The sequence below is a fragment of the Herpailurus yagouaroundi genome, unplaced genomic scaffold (genome assembly GCF_014898765.1).
Source record: "Herpailurus yagouaroundi ecotype Mexico unplaced genomic scaffold, PumYag 28, whole genome shotgun sequence".
NCBI classification, from domain to species: Eukaryota; Metazoa; Chordata; class Mammalia; order Carnivora; family Felidae; genus Herpailurus; species Herpailurus yagouaroundi.
Window position 1 is genome coordinate 18,111,757 of NW_024412376.1, and position 24,173 is coordinate 18,135,929.

Sequence of the window (24,173 nt, forward strand, 5' to 3'; positions counted from 1 at the left end):
GATTCCTCCTCAAAATTACTACAGTCAAACTTGTATCTCAGGATCTGCTTCTCAGGGAAACTGTTCTTAGACATAAGCATATAAATTATACTGCATTTGTCACTTGTCAAAACAGTCTCTTCAATATAAAGTGATGGCCAAAATTCTTTAAGAAACATTACTTTTGTTGTATTATGAAACTTGCAGTTTGTTACACCTGGAGATATTTTTAAATAATGTGCTTTTTAAAAAAATTATGACACATATATTTTATTCTTTCTTTCAACTTCTTAATTACTGATGATGCTCTACTCCAGGTCTTCTCCGTGCCTATAAAATACAACTATAAGGATTTTGTACAGCGTACATATAAAAATAGCCTTATCTGAATTAGCAGACTATTAGGAATAAGGTCACCTCCTTTACATGAATGGGTATAATTTATTTTTTTTTCAATTAGACCACATTGAAAAGTCACAAATATTTTGTGCTGATAATCATTTCTTATACTGAAAAATCAGACTTGATACATCACACTATCTAGGTTCACACTGATGACTTTGCCACTTCTACCTGTGTGACAATGGGCATTTATTTAACTTCCGGAAGACTAGTTCTCTCCTTGCGTTGTGGGGCAACGCAAGGGTAAAAACAAAAACAAAAACAAAAAGCCTTCTCCATAATGCGTTCATGAGAATTAAGTTACACAATCCATGTAAAAAACTGAGTACAGTATCATATCTGATACTAGCAAGGGTTTGATAAAGACTATCATTATTGTTATTGCAGTTATTCTTTTTTTAATTGTTATTTTACTTGTCAAGTCCTCTATAGTAGGAGGTAGGAAACTAGGAGAGACAGGAACTGTATGAGGGAAAGTGAGAGACACTTCAGATATGAAGATGAATAAATTTTGGTTTCTTCCCTTAAGGATTCACAGACCAGTAGGCAGATATATAAAATGATTTGACTCAAATGAGACAAGTGACATAATAGATGGCACTCCGCAATCAGAGCCCAAAGGAAGTATGACTAACTTTGTCTGAAAGAATTAGGGAAGTCTTTATAGATGAGTCTGTATGTGAAGAACAGATCATGTAGGATCTTTAAAGTGATTCTAAGGAATTTGGATGTTAGCCTGAAGTCAATGTGAAATATTTCACATATTGTTAGTGATGAAGAAGACAGGATCACGTTTACATATTCCTCCAGCAGCAGGGCAGACAATGGAGACAGCAGAGATGAAGCAGAAAGATTGGAGATTGTAATAGTTTGGGCAAAAGATAACGAGGGTGCTGATCTGATGTTTACACTAAGGAAAACCAGCCTCTTTGTGACAGGGTTTAATCTGATTGAATTGTATTTAGTCATCCTAGTACTTAACCTGACCAAACAAAATTGAATTTACTCCCAACCTCAGTCACTGGATTCAAGGCGTTGTGCTCTAGATGACTGCTTCTCAGCATTACTAGAAATACTGAAGCATAGCCAATGCTTTATTAAGAATCTGTGACCTGTGTATTTTAGGCTAAATCTCAAGGCAGGTTGAGAATGGAAGTATGTTAAATACAAAGACAATGTGGTAATATGGAACTGTGTTGAAGAAATTAGTAAAAGAAGTCAAACACAATTTATACATCTATGGTTACAGATAGGTAGCAAATTTACAAAGGGAAAGTAGGGACCAATTAAAACATTTGTCACATTAAGCTTATAGGAATATGAACAAAAATGCCTGTAATTATTGCATTTCACATTGTTGTGCTATTTTAAAATAAGCATTTGCATAAAATTAACTTAGTGTTTAAGAATAGCTTAGAGATGAGCCATTAAGTAAGAGATGTTATATTACATCTTATCATCAATTTATCTAAAGAGATAGCAAAAACACTCTTCAAATTTTAAATGTACCAGAGAGACAACAGAAATAGTTTAAATTGTTTAAAAAGTTACTTGAGAGAAATGACAAATCATGAAGATATTTTAAAAAGCTAAAAATGTAATGTATAAATATTTTGCTAAGCCATTTTCATTAATGAAAATAGAAACTTTTTCATACTCTTCTCTGTTTTCTCCAGACAAAATACACAAAAATTTTCTGCTAATCACTATTGGTATTTGTTAAATTGAGAGATTTAACATTGTTCATTTTAAATATAATGTCATTCCTTTCATACTTACATTAATTTATCTTAATAATTTCATTGGTTTTACCAAAAAAAATGTTTTTTCAACAATAGCAACAGGTCAAACAATAAATTTTAATTGCAGATATATAAGTGCCAGACTTATCAGTATATGTATATTTTTAAAGAGTTATTTGATTATTCATGCAACAAATGTCAACATTTTTACTGTGGATATTTAGCTAAACTTGCATTTGAGGTTCTTAAGTCCTTCACATTCTCCTCACCATCACCTAAACATTCCTTCTTACTGAAGGCTGAATATTTAGTTTTGGCGACACTGTCAAAACACACATTTTTAAGATTCAAATTCTTGCATTGCAAGATTTGAGTAAAATGTTTGGGTGAAAGTTTTTACATATTTCAACCTATAAGTCATTCTATGAGTTTCTTTAAAGTATGCCTTTATTTTTTGTTTTGTTGTTTGTTTTTCTATCTGCTTATATTCAATCTATCAGGCAGGATGTTATGTTGTGGTCATAAGCAACCCTAAATCCCAATGGCTCAAAACAGTGAATATTCTACCTTGCTGCTTTATTTGTTAACCACTGTTTTAGGCAGGAGAGTCTCTGCTCATTGCAGTCAGTGCAAACTGCCAACATTTTTTACCACAGTTAATCACTCTGCCAGAAGTAAATGAGAACATGGATGGGTCTCATGCTGGTAAATAAATAGTCTGTCTCTAAAATGACATTTTGCTTTCTGCTTACAAGTCATTGGTCAGCATTAGTCACACAGCACAACGGCTCAGGAAATAGAATCCTATATGGTCCAGAGGAAATATAATCAGAAATATTTGGCAAATAACACTAATGAACACAGCTATTTTAGTCTTCTGCCTTCTTTTAATTAAAAAGGAAAAGAAAAAGGAAAAATAGAAATTACCTGTTGAGACTACATTTAGATTAGGTTTAATTAAATCTGTTTAATTTTTCATAGACAAAAAGTTATAATATTTGAGGTCCTGCATCTACAGAAACATAGCTGCAACCACATTTGAGAGCTGCAAATACATTTCAGAAATCATCAAGTTTAATATCTTATTTAATTGGGAATTGAGGCTCTTAGAGTTTCAGAAAGTTAAACATAAATTATTTTATAGTCAAATTAGCAAAACAGTATACTGGGTGAACAAGTGGTACAATGATGAGGCATTATTCCTGACATAAAAATTTACAATATTTTTAAAAAGTTTATTTTACCTATTTTGAGAGAAAGCAAGTGCGCGCGAGAGAGAACAGTGGAAGAGGGGCAGGGAGATAGGGAGAGAATCCCAAGCAGACTCTGTACTGTCAGTGCAGAGACAGATGCAGGGCTTGATCCCATGAACTGTGAGATCATAACCTGAGATGAAATCAAGAGTCAGATGCTAACTGACTGAGCCATCCAGGTGCCCCCAAATTTACAATTTTTTGAAAAGTATTTGTAACTCATGCAGCTAGATAGCACAGAGCAAAGAATTAGAACCCAATATTCCTCATTTCTGATTATAAAATATTTTGGAAATGTCATCGTCATTCTCTTTGGCCTTTTAGATATCTCCATGTTAATCAAATCAACTAAAATTATGTAAAGACTGTAGCAGTTTTTTAAATTTTTTTAATGTTTTTATTTATTTTTGAAGGAGAGAGAGACAGAACATGAGCAGGGGAAGAGCAGGAAGAGAGGGAGACACAGAAGTTGAAGCAGGCTCCAGGCTCTGAGCTGTCAGCACAGAGCCTGATGCAAGGCCCGAACTCAGAAACTGTGAGATCATGACCTGAGCCGATGTCGGACGCTTAACCACTGAGTCATCCAGGTGCCCCAAGACTGTAATATTTTTAAATGAGGTAGGCAATTACTGTATTAACTCATTACTTTTGTGAAATGTATAATCTATTCTCCATAAATACATTTGGAAATAAACCATTTAAGAATATATACAAATAAATGTCTATAACAAAAAAATTATGATAAATTATCATTTGAAAACAGGCCCTAAAAGGGACTGGACCACTGAACCTCTGGACCATCTAGATCACTAACATTATACTATTCAGGGAATAAAATAAGGAGGAATAATTAAATTGTTAAAATCAGTGATAGAGAGGGGCGCCTGGATGGCGCAGTCGGTTAAGCGTCCGACTTCAGCCAGGTCACGATCTCGCGGTCCGTGAGTTCGAGCCCCGCATCGGGCTCTGGGCTGATGGCTCAGAGCCTGGAGCCTGTTTCCGATGCTGTGTCTCCCTCTCTCTCTGCCCCTCCCCCGTTCATGCTCTGTCTCTCTCTGTCCCAAAAATAAATAAACGTTGAAAAAAAAATTAAAAAAAAAAAATCAGTGATAGACAATATTTAAACGGCTAGAAAAAAAAAAAAAAAAGATATAGAATTCCGGAGGAGAACACAGACTAGAATGGTAGCAGACTTCTTGTTAAAAATAATGCAAAATAGTGAGAAAGTGGGGCAACATCTTTTAGGTACAGAAAAAAAATTTAAGATAAAAATAGTTTTCCTTAGTCAGTAAAAATGTATTTCTACAACAAAGGCAAAATGAAAACATTTTAAGATATGCAAATGTGGAATAAACTTATTCATCAGAAAACCTGCATAAAAATAAATGTTATAGGAAGTCCTTCAGAAAATTTATACTAAGTGGAATTCTGTATCTAGACAAAAAATGAAAAAGTAACAGAAAAGGTAATTATATGAGTAAACAATAAAATGACTTTTATTATTCTATAAAGGTTAACTGATTCATGGACAGCAAAAATGATATCAATGCATTTTGAAATTTATAACATAAATTGAAGCAAAATGTATAGCAACAATAGCATAAGTGCCAGAAGTGGAGAAATGGATGCATGCCTTTCTAAGGTTCTTATACTCTAAATCAAGACATATGATATTACTAAAAGGTAAACCATAATAAACTAATATTATATTCCATCAACCCTAAAGCAACCACTAAAAATAACACAATAAAGAATTATATCTACTTTGCCCTACTAAAAAGTGACATGGAATAATTAAATGTGTAAAGAAGCTACAGACCATAAAAAGGGAGAATAAGATTAAATAGTAAAAATAGAAAAGCAGTAGTGAAATGGTATATTTGAGCCAACCATATCAATAATTACATTGCATGTAAATGGTCTAAACGTGCAATGGGAAAGATTTCAAGAGTGCCAGCTGCTTCCTCCAAGAAACTCATTTTTAATATAAAGATGCAAATAAGTTTAAAAGAAAATGTACAGAAGATAGAGCATGATAACACTAATAAAAAGAAAGCTAAATTGGTTTTATAGTCCACAAAATAGATCTCAAAGCAAAAAAAAAAAAATGTGACCAGGATATAAAAGTTCATTTCATGATAGAGATCAATTTGCCAAAAGGACAAACTATACAAAATGTTGCACCTAATAACAGTATCCAAAACTATGACGCAGAAGTTAACAGAACTTCAAGGAAAAAAAGACAACTCCACAATTATTATAAGAAACTTACTCTTTAGATTTCTTTTGACGCTTTTTCTCCAGTTTCTTAAGGTAAAATAAATTATTGATTTGAGGATTTTTTTTCTCTTTACAAGCATTGAATGACAGAAGTGTAGAATAATAGAAGTGTAATCGTCCTAAGAATTGTTTTACATATTTAAAAAAATTTGATATTTATTTTTGTGTTCATTTGAAAATATTTTCTAATTTCCCTTGAAACTTGCTTCTGACACACTGATTAGCCAAAAATGTTTTTAATTTACAAATGTTAGTGATCGCTTTATCTTTCTGTTATCACTTTTTTATTACGTTATATTACAGTCAGAAGATATATTTTGTAAGATATCAGTATTTAAAACTCATGGTATTTGTTTTATGACCCAGGATCCAGTCTGTTTTGATGAATATTTTATGAATACTTAAGAGGATATGCATCCTGCTGTTGTTGGGTGGAGTGTTTTCTGTTTATTTTGGGGATTTTTTCCCTTATGTTTCCCCTTTTTTGCATTCTTTGGGTTATTTATACATTTTTTAGCATTCCATCTCAATGTATGTGTTGTGATTTTGATGATATCTTTGCATAATATTTTAGTATTTACTTTAAGGATTATAAAATATATATTTGTGACTAATATTTTACCACTTTACTCTTTAATATAGAACTCTTATTACTATGTAGGGTCCTTTATACTCTCTTCTATGCTGCACTTGTCTTATATCTATGTACATTGTAAACCACATCAGAAAATATTATATTTTGCTTTCAACTCACACTTGTTTTAAGAAACGCAAGAACTCAGTACTGTTTCAGTGCTATTTTGAATGCTCAAGTCCTTTCCTCCACCTATTGCCATCGTTTTTCTTCAGCATTCTCGATCAGCTGAGCCACACATCCGTCTAGGTTTTAGAGTTGAATTCAATGGGATGAGAATGCATGTGTTTACTCCAACAACCTACCCAGAGACCAGAATACTCTCAGTAGCCTTTAATACAAATGTAAAATATTTAAAAAAATTTTTTAGATGTTTACTTTTGAGAGAGAGAGAGAGAGAGAGAGAGAGAGAGAGAGAGACAGCAAGAGAGGGGCAGAGACAGAGGGAGACACAGAATCCAAAACAGGCTCCAGGCTCTGAGCTGTCAGCACAGAGCCTGACATGGGGCTTGGACCCATGAGCTGGAGCTGTGAGATCATGACCTGAGCTGAAATCTGATGTTTAACTCACTGAGCCACCCAGGTGCCCCACAAATCTAAAATATTTTATAGCTTCAGGGATCTTCATATTTTCTACTTCATTTTATGACAGTGTCCATTGGATTTTCAAGACAATTTTGCATTTCATCTAAATATCAAATTTTTGGCATGATGATGTTTATACTGTCCCTTCATTAACATTTATACGTCTGGTGGAAGTTTAATGATTTTCAGTCTTTCACAACTGATAAAGGTAATTGGTGGTTTCTCTCTCTTTTGTTTTTACTTAGAAATACCTGCTGGGGATTTAGAAATTTTATTGATCAGTATTATTGATGCATTCAATTTCTTGCTATATTTAAATATTTAAAGCTACACATTTGCCTATAAGCACTGCTTTATACGTACAGCACTTAAACTAGTTTTGGTATATATTTTCATTATCATTCCATTTAAAATATTTTTTAATTTTTCTAGTTTAATATTTGACCTGTGAATTTTTCATAAAAGTGTTATTTAATTTTAAATATTTGCATCTTTTCTGCATATATTATTTTTGTTGATTTCTAATTTAATTCAAGTTTTGTCACAGAACATAGTGTTAATTTAATCTATTGAAATTTATTGAGCGTTTGTTTATGTACTAACATATGGTCCACTGGGTAAATATTCCATATGCAACTGAAAAAATTTTATTATGTAATTATTGAATATAGTGTTCAATAAAGGCAAATAAACACAAATTAAGCCAATTTATTGATAATTTTATTTAAATCTCCTATATCCCAATTAAATTTTTGGTTGTCTTTAATTACTGAGAGAGAACTGTTAAAATCTCCAATACATACATTTATTTAAAGACACTCTCAAAAAGTAAAATTCAGCTTAGTGTTACCATGTTGAGAGGCCTCAAAGTAGGTGAATTTATGTCTTTCTCCATTTAGAGTAATACCAAAAAAGTGGAAAAAAAATCTTGCTTTTATATGACTTAACCCCATACACTCTTAATATTTGTTGAGAGGTTTGTTCAAGTAATATTAGCATCTGCAACAGTATTACCACACATTTGCTGATGAAATAACCTGAAGAATGAAGTGGTTGTATGCTTTTAAAGAATCTTTAATTACATTAATGTATTTCAGATTAACATGAGAATATATACACCCCATGTGAAACATAGGAAACTTGAAACATTTTTCATTTAATGCTAAATATGTTAAAATGTCATTACAGAGTAATAACTACAATAAGGAGTCATATTTTGAGCTTCCTTTAGGGGCCACATTCTCCATAATTTTGTGCCATTCTTTAATAATCATGATAATTCTCTGCAATGGTGATGAAGAAAGACCGTGCCAATTCAGGTCCAGTCAATTTCATTAGGATCAGTCCCTGTCATCAGAATGTATGTGGGAGGGAAACCAATTCAAAATACTACAATTTGTTTGACTTCATTATTACAGAAAAAAAAAGTACGTTTTGTAATGTACATTTGGAATAAAAGTACATTTTTACCGTGTTATGATACATTTATGTGCACCATGGTGAGAACCCTAATAAGTGACTAAGTAATTTATTGCCTCAGTCTATCAAAAGCCATATAAAATGGCTTTTATTGAGAGATGACAGTTCAGGTAGCTTAATTCCCTGAAGTTTGTTTTAAAAAGATTCCTAAATAAGATGAGCAGAATAGCTAAGTATGTTATACTTAGTCAACCACATATTTTTTTTTAAACTTCTCAAGGGAACCACTCATATTTCAGAAGGGGGGGCATTTCTTTTTATTGTTTTAACTTTCATCGTGTGATTTCTTACAAAAGCATGTTGGTTCAGCTAAAGTTCTCTCAGCCCCATTCTCAGTAGCAGCAGAATAAAATGTCAACTTGGCATCTGGCTAGTGACAAGCATACTATAGAGCATATCTATATAAGTCATTTCCAGGCACCAATTTACATGGTAATTGTTTTAATGTCAGCATATTCAATTTTCAATGGCTGCTTTTAGTCACACTGTTTTTCTGTTCTAATCTTGCCATGTCAGTCGGTTTTGATAAAGCAGTGATAACTGGCAATTTATTTTGCCTTTGACAGGACTGAAAAATTAGTTTGGAATGCCAAGTATATGTAAGTGTGTTTTTTAGTGAGGGTGGGAGATAATCACAATGCATGCATATATGCTTGTATATATTTGGTCTTACCTCTTACATGGGAACTATTTTGTAAATTAGTATTTTATATGGTCATATGATTCACACTTTAATGTAATGTGACATTTATGCCTGTACTGAAGAACAAAATAATATTTTGTGCTCACGCAGCTACATGTATATCGTGGCATTGTGGCAGAAACCTAGTGAAGACAGAGGGGAGAGCAAAAAAAAGAGGAGGCCAGAGATAGGCAGGGATCAGAATAAGGAGGTCGGTGTTGGTGTTTTTTCAGCTATTATTTTTAGTGCGACAAGGAGTCTTTTAGGTATTTTATTATTTTTTTTAATGTTTGTTTATTTTTGAGAGAGAGAGAGAGTGAGACAGAGTGTGAGCGGGGGGGAGAGCCAGAGAGAGAGGGAGACACAGAATCTGAAGCAGGCTACAGGCTCTGAGTTGTCAGCACAGAGCCACAGGAGGGGCTCCGCCAGGAACCATGAGAATATGACCTGAGCTGAAGTCAGCCGCTTTTCCGACTGAGCCACCCAGGCGCCCTCTTTTAGGTATTTTAGATAGGGGGGATGTAATGATCCTCCTTAATTCTGAAAGCTCACTGTTGCTCACTCTGCTGAATGCATTGTGCAAGAGCAAGAGGGAATGTGTGAGGTCCAATTATGAGGTCATTCTAGGATTCCAATTAAGAAATGACAGTGGGGGGTACCTGGGTGGCTCAGTCGTTAGGCATCTGACTTCAGCTCAGGTCATGATCTCTCTGTCCATGAGTTCAAGCCCCGCATGGGGCTCTGTGCTGACAGCTCAGAACCTGGAGCCCGCTTCGGATTCTGTGTCTCCCTTTCTCTCTGCCTCTCCCCCACTTGCACTCTCTCTCTCTCTCTCAAAAAAAAAATAAACATTAAAAAAATTTTTTTTAATAAAAAAAGAGAAATGATAGTGGATACAGTTGAGATTAAGGAGAATGCATGCATTTGAGGCCCTTTAGCTCTATTTTGGATACAGAATTAATAGGCCTTGGTAGATGAGATCAGTAAGTAGAGAATGAATAAAATGAGGAAACTGGAGGCCAGTGCTGAGCATCAGTGAATTTTAATATATATATAGCCATCAGATAAAGACGAACTGTTTGTGAATGAGACTGGAAAGACCTGGGGATAAAAAGCAAGTGTTTCCTTGAAACAGAGACAAGAGTGCTTAAAAATGAGAGAAGGGACAAAGTCTAGTGTCGCTGCAAAGTTTGACGAGACTTTTAAATATACTGGATTTTGGCAACATGGAAATCATTCGTGACTTTGGCAAGAAAAAAGAATGATGGCACAGTAGTGTCTTGAGTCAAATTAGGACTTCTGAAGAGTTGAAAGGGAGTTGAGGAAGTTAATATCTAGGATAGACATTCAGGCTGACAGCTGGAGGAAAAATAGGTTAAGAAGTCATCTTACCGATGGGGACGTACCAATGCTTTTTATTATATATGATTAAATTTTAGCCAGGATAATAAAATATAAAAATTAAGAGCTAAATTCTCCACTTCTGTAGAAAATACTGAACACTTCTAAATAATAGGCACTTATCACCACGTACCAGTTACAAAACTGTAGAGATGAGTACTTATTACATTGACTCAGATGATAAGGTCTATTAGAGGAATTAATCACTTGATTTGGTAATAATAAAGAAGCAAAATAAAGTTATTTGACTTGGAGAAAACTGAGAGAGATATATTTTTAAAATTTAAAATTTTAAAGAGATAAATTTTTAAAATTTAAAAATAAGAATATATTTATCAATTCAAAAAGAAATCTCATACCCTCATGCCCTTCTCCTTATCCCCTCACATTCCTTAAGTAACCATTGCCTACTTTTTGTTTCTATAGATTTCCTTATTCTAGACATTCACATGAAGAGAATCATATATTATGTGGAATTTGGGGTCTGGTTTTCATTTAGCACAATGTCTTCAAAGTTAATCCAAGATGTAGCATTTGTCATTATTGTATTCCTGAATAATCTCTCAGTGTATGGATACACTACATTTTGTTTATACATTCATCTATCAGTGGACATTTGGGTTTTCCCATCTTTCAGCTATCATGAATAATGCTGCTATAAACATTCATGTGTAATTTTTGTGGTTTTCATTTCTATTGGGTGTATACCTAGACATAGAATTGCTAGGTCATATGGTAATTCTGTAATTACCATGGTAATAATGGTAATTATGGTAATTTAGTTGTTTGAGGAACTGCTTTCCATTTGGAAATAGCTGGAGTTGCTTTCCAACTATTTTCCAAACCATTGACATCATTTTGCATTCCCACCAATGTATGGATGTATGCAATGTATGCAATGTATGAGGTTTCCAATTTCTCTACATCCTCGCCAACATTTATCATCTGAACTTTTGGCTCTAGTCATCATACTGGATGTGAAGTACTATCTCATTTTGGTTTTGATGTTTTGTTTCTAATGACTAATGATGTTGGGCATCCTTTCATGGATTTGGCCATTTGTTTACCTTATTTGGACTATTCAGATCATTTGCCCACATTTTAACTGGGTTATTCACCTTTTTATTATTGAAATATAAGAACTCTTTATGTATTTTAGATACAAGTCCTGTAGCAAATATATGATTTGCAAATATTTTATTCTGTGGGTTTCATTTTGCCTTTCTGATAGCATACTTTGAGACATAAGAGTTTTTCATTTTGATGAAGCCAAATTTATCTATTTTTTCTTGTGTTGCTAATACTTTGGTATTATATCTAAGAATACTATGTCAAATAAAAAGTTATGAAGATTTATTTCCACCTTTTCTTCTTTTACCACTTACACTGAGGTCTTGGATACATTTTGTGCTGATTTTTATGTTGTCTGAGGTAAGGGTCTAACATCATCATTCTTTTGCATGTGGTTACCTAGGTCAGTACCAATCATTTGAAAAACACTATTTTTTCCACATTTACTAGTTTTTGCACCCTTGTCAAAAAATCACTTAATCATGGATGCATAGAATTGTTTCTGGACTCTCAATTATATTCTATTGATCCAAATATCTATCCATATACCAGTACCACACTAGCTTGATTACTGCTGCGTTACAGGTTTGAAATCAAGAAGTACATATCATCTTATTTGGTTGCTATTCTTCAGGATTGTTTTCGCTATTTGGGGTCCCTTGAAATTTGAATTTTAGAACCAACCTGCCATTTCTGCAAGGAAGTCAGCTGGGATCCTGACAGGGATTTTTTTTGAATCCATAAATCATCATGGAGTGTTTTGCCATCTTTACAATGTTAAATCTGATCCACAAACATGAGATGCTTTTCCATTTCCGGGATTTCTTTCAACTATGTTTTGTAGTTTTCAAAGTATAAGTTTGATGACATTTTTGTTCAATTTATTCCTAAGTCTTTTCTTCATTTTAAGGGTGAATGGATTTTTTTTCTTAATTTCATTTTCAGGCTATTCACTGGAAGTGTATAAAATAAAGTGATTTCCGTATACTGCTCTCATACCCTGTCGCCTTGCTGACCTTGATTATTAGCTCTAATAAGTTTTTTTTTAATTTTTTTTAACGTTTATTTATTTTTGAGACAGAGAGAGACAGAGCATGAACGGGGGAGGGCCAGAGAGGAGACACAGAATCTGAAACAGGCTCCAGGCTCTGAGCTGTCAGCACAGAGCCCGACGCAGGGCTCGAACTCATGGGCCGCGAGATCATGACCTGAGCCGAAGCCGGCCGCCCAACCGACTGAGCCACCCATGCACCCCCTAATAAGTTTTTTTTAGTGGATCCTCAGAATTTTCCATATAGAAGATTATGTCATATACCAATAGAGACCATATGAATCTTTTCTTTCTAATTTAGATGTCTTATATTTATTTTTCTTGCCTAATTGCCTGGGCTAGAATCCACAGTAGGATGTTGAATGGAACTGGTGAAAGTAGGCATCCTTAGGGGGAAATGCATCCAGTCTTTCACCAACAAAAATGTTAGCTTTTTAAAATGCCAGATTTTCTCATTATTTTTAATAAAAATAATAGTTCCCATTTATTTTTAATAAATAAGCTAAAATATTAATCATCACCCCTCATTTCAATAAACTTCTGTGGGAGGGAGTAAAAAAAGAAGGAGCAAGTTTAGAATTCCTATTGCTGGATTAATCTTACAGAATAATATACATCACTCTACCAAATGTCCATTTTCTTCTCTTTAAAGAATTAAAGTTGTGATTGTGTTTTTCAGACTTATGATTTCAGTTTTATGTATTTGATCCCTACCATGTTATTAGGTTACAAATAATATCCTTTGAAATTCACTACAACTGATTATATAGCAGCTGTAAGTTTATTTTTAGAAGGTTATTTTGTTTTTTGGGCTTTTTCCTTCTATTTTGCATGTGTACAACTTTCACATTACCAGTCCTTTAGACCCCAGTGCCCTTGTGCTCACCCTCAATCCACTTTTCAAAGAATCTGCTTTATCTGATCATTTACTCCAAAGACTAAATGTTTGACAGCTTTTGAACTGTTCTCTATCCGAGGAGAATTTTCATTACAATGGGACATACCTTTTAGCTATAGTGATAAGAACTCTTCCATATCTTTCAGTCTTTAGTTAATAAATGAGATATGTGTGTAAATTTTTGTGTTTTTTTATTTTATTTTATCATGGATTTTAAAAAAATGATCCCTAGAAACATACAAACGAACTAAAGTCTACACTAGTTTTTATAAACTAGCTCACAAAAAATATTGAAAGATACTCATTTGAATAACAGTTGTGAAAGATTATTTCCTATCTGTTGTTCCTGATCATTCGTCCCCTAATTTGCTGCTTGTGATTTACCTAGCTTTTTTCCTTTTTTCAGTCATATTTAGACATATCTTTGGCTGGAAGCACATTTGATTCAAATGATATTTCCTGTCTCCCTCTGTGGAAGTATTCAAACCTGATTAGAGTGGATGAATAGTCATTTTATTTTAATTTGTTTCAGAATTCACTTGTAAATTTGTTGAAAGAAGATGCTTCATCAACTTCACAAGTCATAATAAAACCATGAAAGAATGCCAGTGTCTCCCAAATTTTTATGTAACTTTTGAAATTGAGAAATAAAAAAATTTGTCCTTGAACATTTTTGGATGATTAAACTCAAACATTTCTGTGAATGAGTTCTAGCATTCAATGGACAAGAGCCAAAACAGTTAAATAACACTTTTGTAGTTCATATAAAACTAAAATATTCTAAGCATTTTCACTAAGTCATGGTTTAAAAAATTACACTTGTGCAATTATTTTTCCTCACACTCAGAAGTGACTCACAAAATTTGTTTTTTGTTTTTTTGTTTTTTTAATTTTTTTTTCAACGTTTATTTATTTTTGGGACAGAGAGAGACAGAGCATGAACGGGGGAGGGGCAGAGAGAGAGGGAGACACAGAATCGGAAACAGGCTCCAGGCTCTGAGCCATCAGCCCAGAGCCCGACGTGGGGCTCGAACTCACGGACCGCGAGATCGTGACCTGGCTGAAGTCGGACGCTTAACCAACTGCGCCACCCAGGCGCCCCACAAAATTTGTTTTTAAAATTTAAATTTTAGAATTATAGTTCACTTGATCTCCATATATTTTTATCTTCATGATATAACTAGAAAAGAAGGAAGGAAAGCAGAAGGATTGTCATCAGAAAGAAAAGAAATAACATATTATGCTGCAGCTGATCTGGTAAACTTGTTCTCAATGTTACTAATCCTGATGCACGGCGAGATACATGAAGAAAGTTAGCATCCCCACATCCCCACTTGGTAAAGTAGATAAGTAGAAATTCAATATGGCAAGTTGACTTGTTCAGTACCACAGTGTAACTCATAGAAGTAAACTTTTTAAGAATTATTATTCAACATAATTTCCAGAAGTGCTTAGACTATAAGGCACTGAAAAAAAAAATCTACTCAAATTTTGTTATGGTGAGAAATTGCATTTTCTCATCATATACAAAGTAGGTATTATGCACTATTCATCTAGGGAGGAGACTCCTTCCTTTTCCTTAGATGTTCCCATAGGACAGTCATTAGATTAATACTCTTCGCCTCTATCTTCTCCTACATTCTGTCCAGGAGAAGGGAAGACATACAATTGATGAATTTGAGTTAGTGAGCTTATCTTGCTTGGGTCAGCCCCTCCTTCATTTTTCTGCTTTGGAATTTGCTTGCCTGCAGAGGTCAGGCTCTGCCCTGCATGCCTTAAGTTACACAACTGTGACATTGTGTGTTCAGCAATGTCTTTAACTTGAAGCCTGAATGCACCTCATTCTGGAGTTTGCTATTAGGAATCACATTTATCCCACTTCTAAACCATGTCCACCGATAGAATCTTATCAATAATAAAGGTAATATTTTTATTCCAAGCCATTTCTGGGGCAATTTCTCACTTGGTTCTGAAATTATACAGGGAACAGGGTTGTGATATAATCGCAACACTATGGACAGCACTCATATAATCAAGAGATTATAAAAATTCCTCTACATTTTCCCAAGAGTTGAGATATTACAGAATTTTCTCTCAACATTCAATATCTTATTTATTGTCAAAGTCATGAAGCTATCTTGGGAATATAAGTGAAATATAAAGGAAAAGTGAAATGAAAAGGAAAAGCCACAATTCAGAGAACTTTCTCAGTACAAAAATATCCCAGCTACTCAGCCACCTTAGAAATGAATCTTAATTAAAGTGTTTGTACATTAATATGTATCTGTATAAACATGTATCCTTTTCTAACAGGGAAAAATGAACCTCATGTCATGATGCCTTTACCTGAATTCTCTGCAAAGCCTACCTCAACTCTGATTCTTATGCATCCTAATCTCATGCATTTCTTCTCTTTATAGATATAAGTTCATCTTGCACACATTAATTATATGACATTTTGGGGAGTACTTGCGGTAACTACTTATAAATTGATTCACGTCTAGGGAGTAATACTAGCTCCAATATTCTTCAATCTTGTCTTGCTAACAATACATCCATGCATAAGTTTATCAGTTTCTTTTCCATGCAAGCCATCTATCCTTCTACGATTTTCTACTTCCTTATTTCATATGTATTTTGTATTCTGAATATATGCTTCATATTTCCCACCTTGAACTGGAAGTCAAATTAAATGTTCTACAGCATACAAAGATGTGGCATCCCAAAGGAGTGACAGAAGATAAAGAAAATGCACAATTGATATACAAGTGAGGGGTAATTGAACTGTAGAAAAATGAAGCCAGACTAGCAAGATATCCACTCACTGGACATTTGTCATGCAGAAACTCTTATAGCAAAATTCTAATCAGCATTGCATTAAGTAAAATATAAAGATGATGTTTTAACAACAGATCTCGGGTTGAGCCTTGGTACTATGAATATAGACATAATTAGGTAGTAATTGAAGAAGGGAGTGAATGTTTAAAATGCATAAATAGGTCTTTAAAAAATACAAAAGTCAACCAGAAGTGTAGGGATATGAGTATGAAGAGGAGAAAATTGAAAAATTTGACAACACTAAAGCATAGATAGTAAAACAAAACAAAACAAAACAAAACAAAAAATATGTAATTTACGAGATAGGGAGATGCTAAAAAATTTTGGAAAAATATAAGAAATTCAAAAATATAAATGAGAACCTTAGAATTTATTATTAGGATATAGGTAAGAATCATTAAATTATTGGACACAGGCCAATTGACTTTCCTGTACCCATGGCTCCCACTTAATGAAAATCTATTACTGACTTAGTGAAATAATAAAGCCAAAAGAAAGCATTTCATTTTTATGCTAGTGGACAAGAAAGGAGCAGGACATATAAAAGAAGTATGTGTTCTGGATTGGGATTTCTGAAATAACTCACATTCTGAAAATTCTTCACAGCAAACCAGAATGTATACTAAGCATGTCAAACACCTAGAACCATGATTTTTTTATTAAATGTAAAAAGAGAATGAATAGAGAGAGTACTTTCATATATAGAGAGAGTGATCTATAGTGTAGAACAGTGGGTTAAGAGCTACAATTCTGTATTTTGGAATAAAGAAAAAGTTAAGCAGAATTGTAAGATAGAATTCCCTGATACTTTCCACTACAAAATCCCAGAGCAAAGAAAAATAAATTCTTCTCTTCTGGCGCTTTGAGCCTGTAATTTGAATTGGCTGACTGCAGATGCAAAGTTTCTTAGAACCGTTATCTTTAATTATGGAAGTCATGCAAATTTTGCATTCTCTGGTGCAGATACCGCCAATATAAACAAGCTGTGGTCAATTACCTGCAGTCCAGTTAAATTGACAATACCGAATGCAATATGTGTCAATGTGCTTTCATAATTTCAAGAACCACTTACATAGAGCTGTGTTGTTTTGTGGTTATCTGTGCCTGCATTTTGAGAAGCACAGATGAGGTTTAAAAAAAAACAAAAACAAAAACATAGGGATCCCAGTAAGAGTTTTTGTCGTAGGCACTTGATTTCCTAGAGTTAGGATCTTGACAAAATGAGGCAGCAATAAATCTCCCTTCTTGCATTGCTGAGTCAGATACTGGACTACCCAAGGTAAACTCTCATTCTTGATGTCCTGCACTTAATCCTTTGCTGTCATCCATCTCCAATCCTCCCATAAGGTGTTTGTTCGTTTTCTTTGTTGGTATCATTTTACTAGGTGACTGTCCTATTAGATAACCAGTCTCAGGAAATAAGTAATAATATAGTCATAGGCCATATTTCAGCCACATTTATCTTCCCTAACATTGAGAATAATGCCCTCAGATACTGTAAACTCAGTATGTCTAATAAAAATTTAAAAATATTTTTCTTTCCATTTTCCATTTTCTTGTCCATTATTGACTAAGAAGATCTTTTCTCGGGGCGCCTGGGTGGCGCAGTCGGTTAAGCGTCCGACTTCAGCCAGGTCACGATCTCGCGGTCCGTGAGTTCGAGCCCCGCGTCGGGCTCTGGGCTGATGGCTCGGAGCCTGGAGCCTGTTTACATTCTGTGTCTCCCTCTCTCTCTGCCCCTCCCCCGTTCATGCTCTGTCTCTCTCTGTCCCAAAAATAAATAAACGTTGAAAAAAAAAATTAAAAAAAAAAAAAGATCTTTTCTCAAAAGGTGGTAGTTATGCTAAAAATACACTCTCTGAGAAGAATGGGAATATCAGCCTTCTTTTGACTTCAGTGATTTTCTGCACTGTTTCCATCTGCAATTCTTTCCACTTGAATACACATTAAAAGATTGGAAATGTGGGGGTGGGGGAGGAGGTGGATGGAAATTATTCTCTGAGCACATTTATTATGCCAACAATGCAATTTAATGCATCTTTGATGGTGTGCAATTAGGTATTAAAATTTCTCATAACTAGAAATGTTCTCGGTCAGTGGGAATTACTGTAGATAATTTCAGGTAACCTGGGAATAATTTGGCTAGCTAGAAGGCCTAGACCAATATATAAAGCATTCAGTTTAGGAAAAAATTGATTTGTTCTTCACATTAATCCTCTGCTTAACTATACTGGGAAATGCAAATTCACATAAAACCTGAGAAGGAAACCAGTAATTCTTTTATATTTTAAAATAAATTTATAAAGACACAATATGGCACTAAAAAATGATCCCCAAACCATAATTTACCAAGTTTTTTCTAAAGGGTTAATTGTTTTCACACAAAATTGAGAGTTTTATTATACAATATTGATTTGATTTAGATTCCTACCCCTGTTTTCATTAGTTGCCCTTATTTTATTTTCTCTGATTTTCTTTATGTCACATTAGTGTTTCCACAGGGAGACTGGGGTGAAGGAAGGGTAAGCATATTAGTATAGTTAGATAGATTCATCATATATGTATGGCAATTCTACACACTTGAAATTCCCATCACATTGTATATTTTTTGGCATACTTTTGGCAATGTATATGCTAACAAGAAAATCATAACAGACTAGAAAAAAGAACAGTGAGCAATGTTAAGAGTAGATGGGGTGGGATTTCAGGTAACTATATATAATATCATTCTTACTTCCTTTTGCCTTATAATATTTAGCTATGAATCGGCAAAAACTGAACTCACTGTTAACTGACAAACAACAAGCATCCATGGTTGAGGAACCAACCATTATCTTTGGATTATGGATGCATTCATTGTAGGCATTCTTTATGGAAGATATAATAACAAAATCAGTGAATATGGTTGGTGTGAAAATGAAGTCATGTATATGTAGACAGTTCTGACAATGCTCATCACCAGAAAAAGATGTTTGCTTTATAATCTACATGATCAAAAGTAAAAATATAGGTATTATCTTAAAACATTTTACTTTAAATGGAGAGGATACAGGCAACGATAAAAATGTGAATTAAGTTTTAGAAAGCGGGTACTTATTCTTCTCTAATTTTAAAAATTACTCCAATTTAAACAAAACAGATTTAAGATTATGAAATATAAACTTTTTTTAAATTATGGCAAAATTTTTAGTTACATATTTCACTGTGATCCACATTAAACATAGTTTTAAAAAAAAACAGACAAACAGACGAAACCTAGTCTGCATGGGAGGCTTGCTGATACTCACTTAGCATGGCGAATATCTGGCAGGGACCGCTCTAGAGCAATATTGTTGCTGACAAAAATATTGAAACCATTTTCCCTGTAAGCTGAGTCATCATGGTCCTCTTCAGTGAGGGGGTAAGGTTTCCCATGCTCACCTTTCCCTGGCAGGAGAAAACAAAATGGGATTATCACCTCTACAAAAACTATTTAATCTTCTAGAACAGATAATAAGACTTAACTGTGTTTTTCCTTAGTCACCTCTTACTATTCTCCTTGGAAGAACTTTTATTATAACACATTATTTTATTCAGAAAAAAGAAATATACCCATGATAAAAAGCAAACAACACCAAAGTAGAAAGTATAATCATTTTCAAGAGAGAACCACTATGATGATTTTAAGTGTATGTTTTGTAACATTTGAATGCAGCTTCTAATGTACATATTGCCTTATAATTTGATTTTATCCAACTTAATTGTTGAAATTGTTGAAAATATAAAAAGCTATATTTTCATTTACTTCCATTGGCTGATATTATTTCATTGTATCTCAATTTACAGCATTCCACCAAAGATATACATTTAAATTACTTCTAACTCTTCCTATTAAAAAACAATATTGAAATGAACATCTTTGTTTATATATTCTTAGTTTATGTAGTTTGGGAAGGGAAAGGATAATTCCTACAAATAGAAGTGTCTTTAGAGTAAGTTAGAAGAGTTTTCACACATCTTCAGAAGTACTGAATAATAATTTGAAATTTACTGGTAAAATATAGATTATTCATACTTTAATTTGTTTTCTCTTGATCACTAATACAATAACTTTATATACATTTATCATTTGTATTTCTTACATTGTGAAATGACTGTTCAGAGTTCGTAAAAAATATTTTATTGGTTGTTTTTAAAAAGAATTTTTTTTCTATTTCAGAGAAAGAGAACAAGTGGGGGAGGACAGCAGGAGAGAGAATCTTTTTTTTTTTAAATGTTTTATTTATTTTTGAGGCAGAAAGTGACAGATCATGATCAGGGGAGGGGCAGAGAGATAGAGGAAGACACAGAATCCAAAGCAGGCTCCAGGCTCTAAGCTGTCAGCACAGAGCCAGACGTGGGGCTCGAACCCACAAACAGCGAGATCATGACCTGAGCCAAAGTGGGATGCTTCACTGACTGAGCCACCCAGGCACCGAGAGAGAGAGAGAGAGAGAGAGAGAGTGAGAGAGAGAGAGAGAGAGAGAGAGGATCTTAAGCAAGCTTCGTGCTCAGTGCAGAGCTGGACCCGGAGCTTGATCCCACAACCCTGGTAACATGACCTGAGGCAAAATCAAGAGTGGGGCACTCAACCAACTGAGCCACCCAGGTGTCCCTGAAAAAAACCAAGTTTTATATAATGTTTAAAGCTTTGTTAATTATATATGTTGTAAATATTTTCTAAGTTTACTTGATTTAAATCTAATTTAAGACTTCTGATTTCCAGTTCTGCATGCAAAGCACTTAGAAGTTGCCACTCTATCCTAACAAGTAAAAAGCTGAACAGACTGAAAAATCAATAACCCTTCTTGGCCCATAAGAAAGGACACAGGGCAAACTGCTGTCCCAAAAGAGAGACAGACAGGTGAATATAGGGAGTTGAGGCTTACTAGGGCAGGGACTCGGAAGTGTAAACCACCTGGGAACCAATGCCTGCATAGAAAACCCAACAGTAATTGACAAATTGCTGGAGGCTCAGTAGTCTGAGAGTTAAAAACTCCAGGGGCACACAGTCAATGGAAGGCTCTAATAATTTTGTGAGATCTACCTGCAGGAGCTCAACCAAATTCCCAATGTAAATGTTGGAGAAAATCTTCTCATGCTTCCAGCAAAAGGAAGAGAAAAGCAGCAAATTTGAAATAAACCAGAGCACACTGTTCTTAACAGGCTTTCCCTCAGGGACCACTAGTTAATCAGAGCCTCACCTGCTGAGGTATTACCAGAGCCTAACCGACCTGGGGAAAGGGAAATACCGAACCCCAGCTCATTCTAACCATCCTGTCCAACCAAACAGGAAAGAAAAATCCTGAGAGAGTGTTGTGGCATTCACGGTCCAGAGCATAGACTTACTAAAAGACTGAGACCTAATCATAAGACTATAGGACACTTCCTTTATCCCCACCCCTCATCATCACATTATAAAAGGTCTATTTATAATAGTTCACTTACCAAGTATATTATGACCAGCTATTATAAAAAAAAATTACAAGGCATACCAAAAGGCAAAAAACACAATTTGAAGAGTTAAGAGAGCAAGCCTCAGAAGCATACGTGGCAGAGGTGTTGGAATTATCAGACAGGGAATGTAAAAAAAGTATGATTCACATGCTAAGGACTCTAATGGGTAAAGTACACGGTATACCACAACAGACGGACAACGTAAGCAGAGAGATGGAAATTCTATGAGAGAAATGCTAGTGATAAAAAACATTACAACAGAAATGAAAAATGTCTTTGATGGACTTATTAGTAGACAGGACAGAGCTGAGGAAAGAATCTCTGAGCTTGCGGATATATTAATATAAGCCTCCAAAACAAAACAGCAAGCAGAAGACTAAAAAAAAGCAGAACAGAAGATCCAAGGACTGTAGGACAACTGCAGAAGGTATAACATACACAAAATGGGAATAACAGAAGAGGAAGACAAAGAGAAAGGAACAGAAGAAATATTTGAGACAGGAATGACTGAAAATTTCCCCAAATTAACATCAGCAGCAAATCCACAGGTCCAAGAAGCTTAGAGAACACCAGAACAGGACAAATGCCAACATAAAACAAAACAAAATTACAAAACTACACCTAGGCATATAATTTTCAAATTACAGAAAATTAAAGCTAAAGACAAAAATCTGGAAATGAGCCAGTGGGGAAAAAAAAAAAAAAAACAAACACCCTACCTACAGAGGAACAAAATGAAGAATTACATCTAATTTCTCCTCTGAAACCATGCAAGCAACAAGAGAGTTAAATGAAATATTTAGAATTGAGAGAGAAAAAAACAAAACAAAACACCAACCTTGAATTCTGTAGACTGTGGAATTGTCCTTCAGAGGTAAAGGAGAAATAAAGACTTTCTCAGACAAAATAATGAAGGAATTTGTTGCCAGTTAATTTATCTTGTGAGAAATGATTTTAAAAAGTTCTTAAATTTTTTTTTAATGTTTATTCATTTCTGGGAGAGAAAGACAGTGTGTGAGCGAGAGAGGGTCAGAGAGAGAAGGAGACACAGAATCCGAAGCAGGCTCCAAGCTCTGAACTGTCAGCACTGAACCCAATGCGACGCTTGAACCTCATGATCTGTGAGATCATGACCTGAGCCGAAGTCAGATGCCCAACCAACTGAGCCACCCAGGTGTTCCTTATTTTGTTTGATAGTTAACAACCAATAACATTGATGTCAATAGGCATTTAGGTAATGACTTTAATGTGATTGCTGCTAAACATTGTTCGTGAAAGTTGAGTACTGGAAACGTGATCCTGAGTGTGTGTGTGTGTGTGTGTGTGTGTGTGTGTGTGTGTGTACAATAGTGAATGTGATTATAACTTACCATGTTAAGAAAGAATACTTCTAGTGCCTTTTAAATATAGTTTTTCATGACTAGAATATGAAAGTTTACCTAATTGTTTTTCAAAAGTTTTATAAGTTTTTATATTTTAAACATATGAACCTTTAATTTTACAACATACTATTTGTTTCTAATCACTGAAATGTATTTTTTGTTAGGAAATTTGGCTTCTATATCAGTAATCCATCAAATAAAAGTGAGTTCTTCTTCTTTTTTTTTTTTTTTTTTTTTAATTGGCTTCTAGCTCCTGCCCTAATGACATTAACCTCAGTAGCTGTGACGACTAAGATAAAACAGCTGGGAAGTGATAAATAATTATATGCTGAAGAAGCAGACTGGAAATCTCTCCAATTTTAAATCAGAGAAACAAAAAAAATTTTAAGTTTTAAATCAAAAAAGAAAATACTGAAACTCATCTGTGTTTGTTATTTAAGATAAAATGCCAGTTGCTTTTTTAACCTAAAAGGGAAATAAATAAGTCAGTGAGTAATTTCATTTTTTTAAATGTTTATTCATTATTGAGAGACAGAGAGAAACAGAGCATGAGCATGAGCATGGGAGGGGTAGAAAGAGAAGACACAGAATCTGAACCAGGCTCCAGGCTCTAAGCTGTCAGCACAGAGCCTGATGCAGGGCTCAAACTCACGAACCATGAGATCATGACCTTGGCTGAAGTCAGACACCTAACTGACTGAGCCACCCAGGCACCCCTGAAATTTCATTTGTATAACAGCTAATTATTCAGCATCCTCTATGGGCAAAAATCTATGTTAAATAATTTTTATTCATTTTCTGACTCAATACTACAAAATAAACATTGTGCTGCCCATGTTACATGTAAGTAAACACGAGACACTGACATTTTTAATAAGCATTTCCACAATCAGCAATTAGCTGATTGTTTAAAAAGTTCTAGACTTTTCTAAAAGATCTACATCTCTCTCCACTGAATGGCCAAATTAGTTAGAGAAGGTCTTTTGACCTCATATATTCTCTGGCATGAACTGGATTTATA

At 34.3% G+C, this 24,173-nt stretch overlaps 1 protein-coding gene across 4 annotated transcripts in view; it reads right to left on the bottom strand.

Moving 5' to 3' along the window:
• The window catches only part of GALNTL6 (polypeptide N-acetylgalactosaminyltransferase like 6), a 1,208,379-nt gene that overhangs the window by 678,089 nt on the left and 506,117 nt on the right, over positions 1–24,173 (bottom strand). For all 4 annotated transcript variants that reach the window (XM_040470479.1, XM_040470472.1, XM_040470497.1 and 1 more), the window contains one exon: positions 19,583–19,721. In XM_040470479.1, coding sequence (XP_040326413.1) covers positions 19,583–19,721 — 139 coding nt within the window. The remainder of the gene's footprint in view (positions 1–19,582; positions 19,722–24,173) is intronic.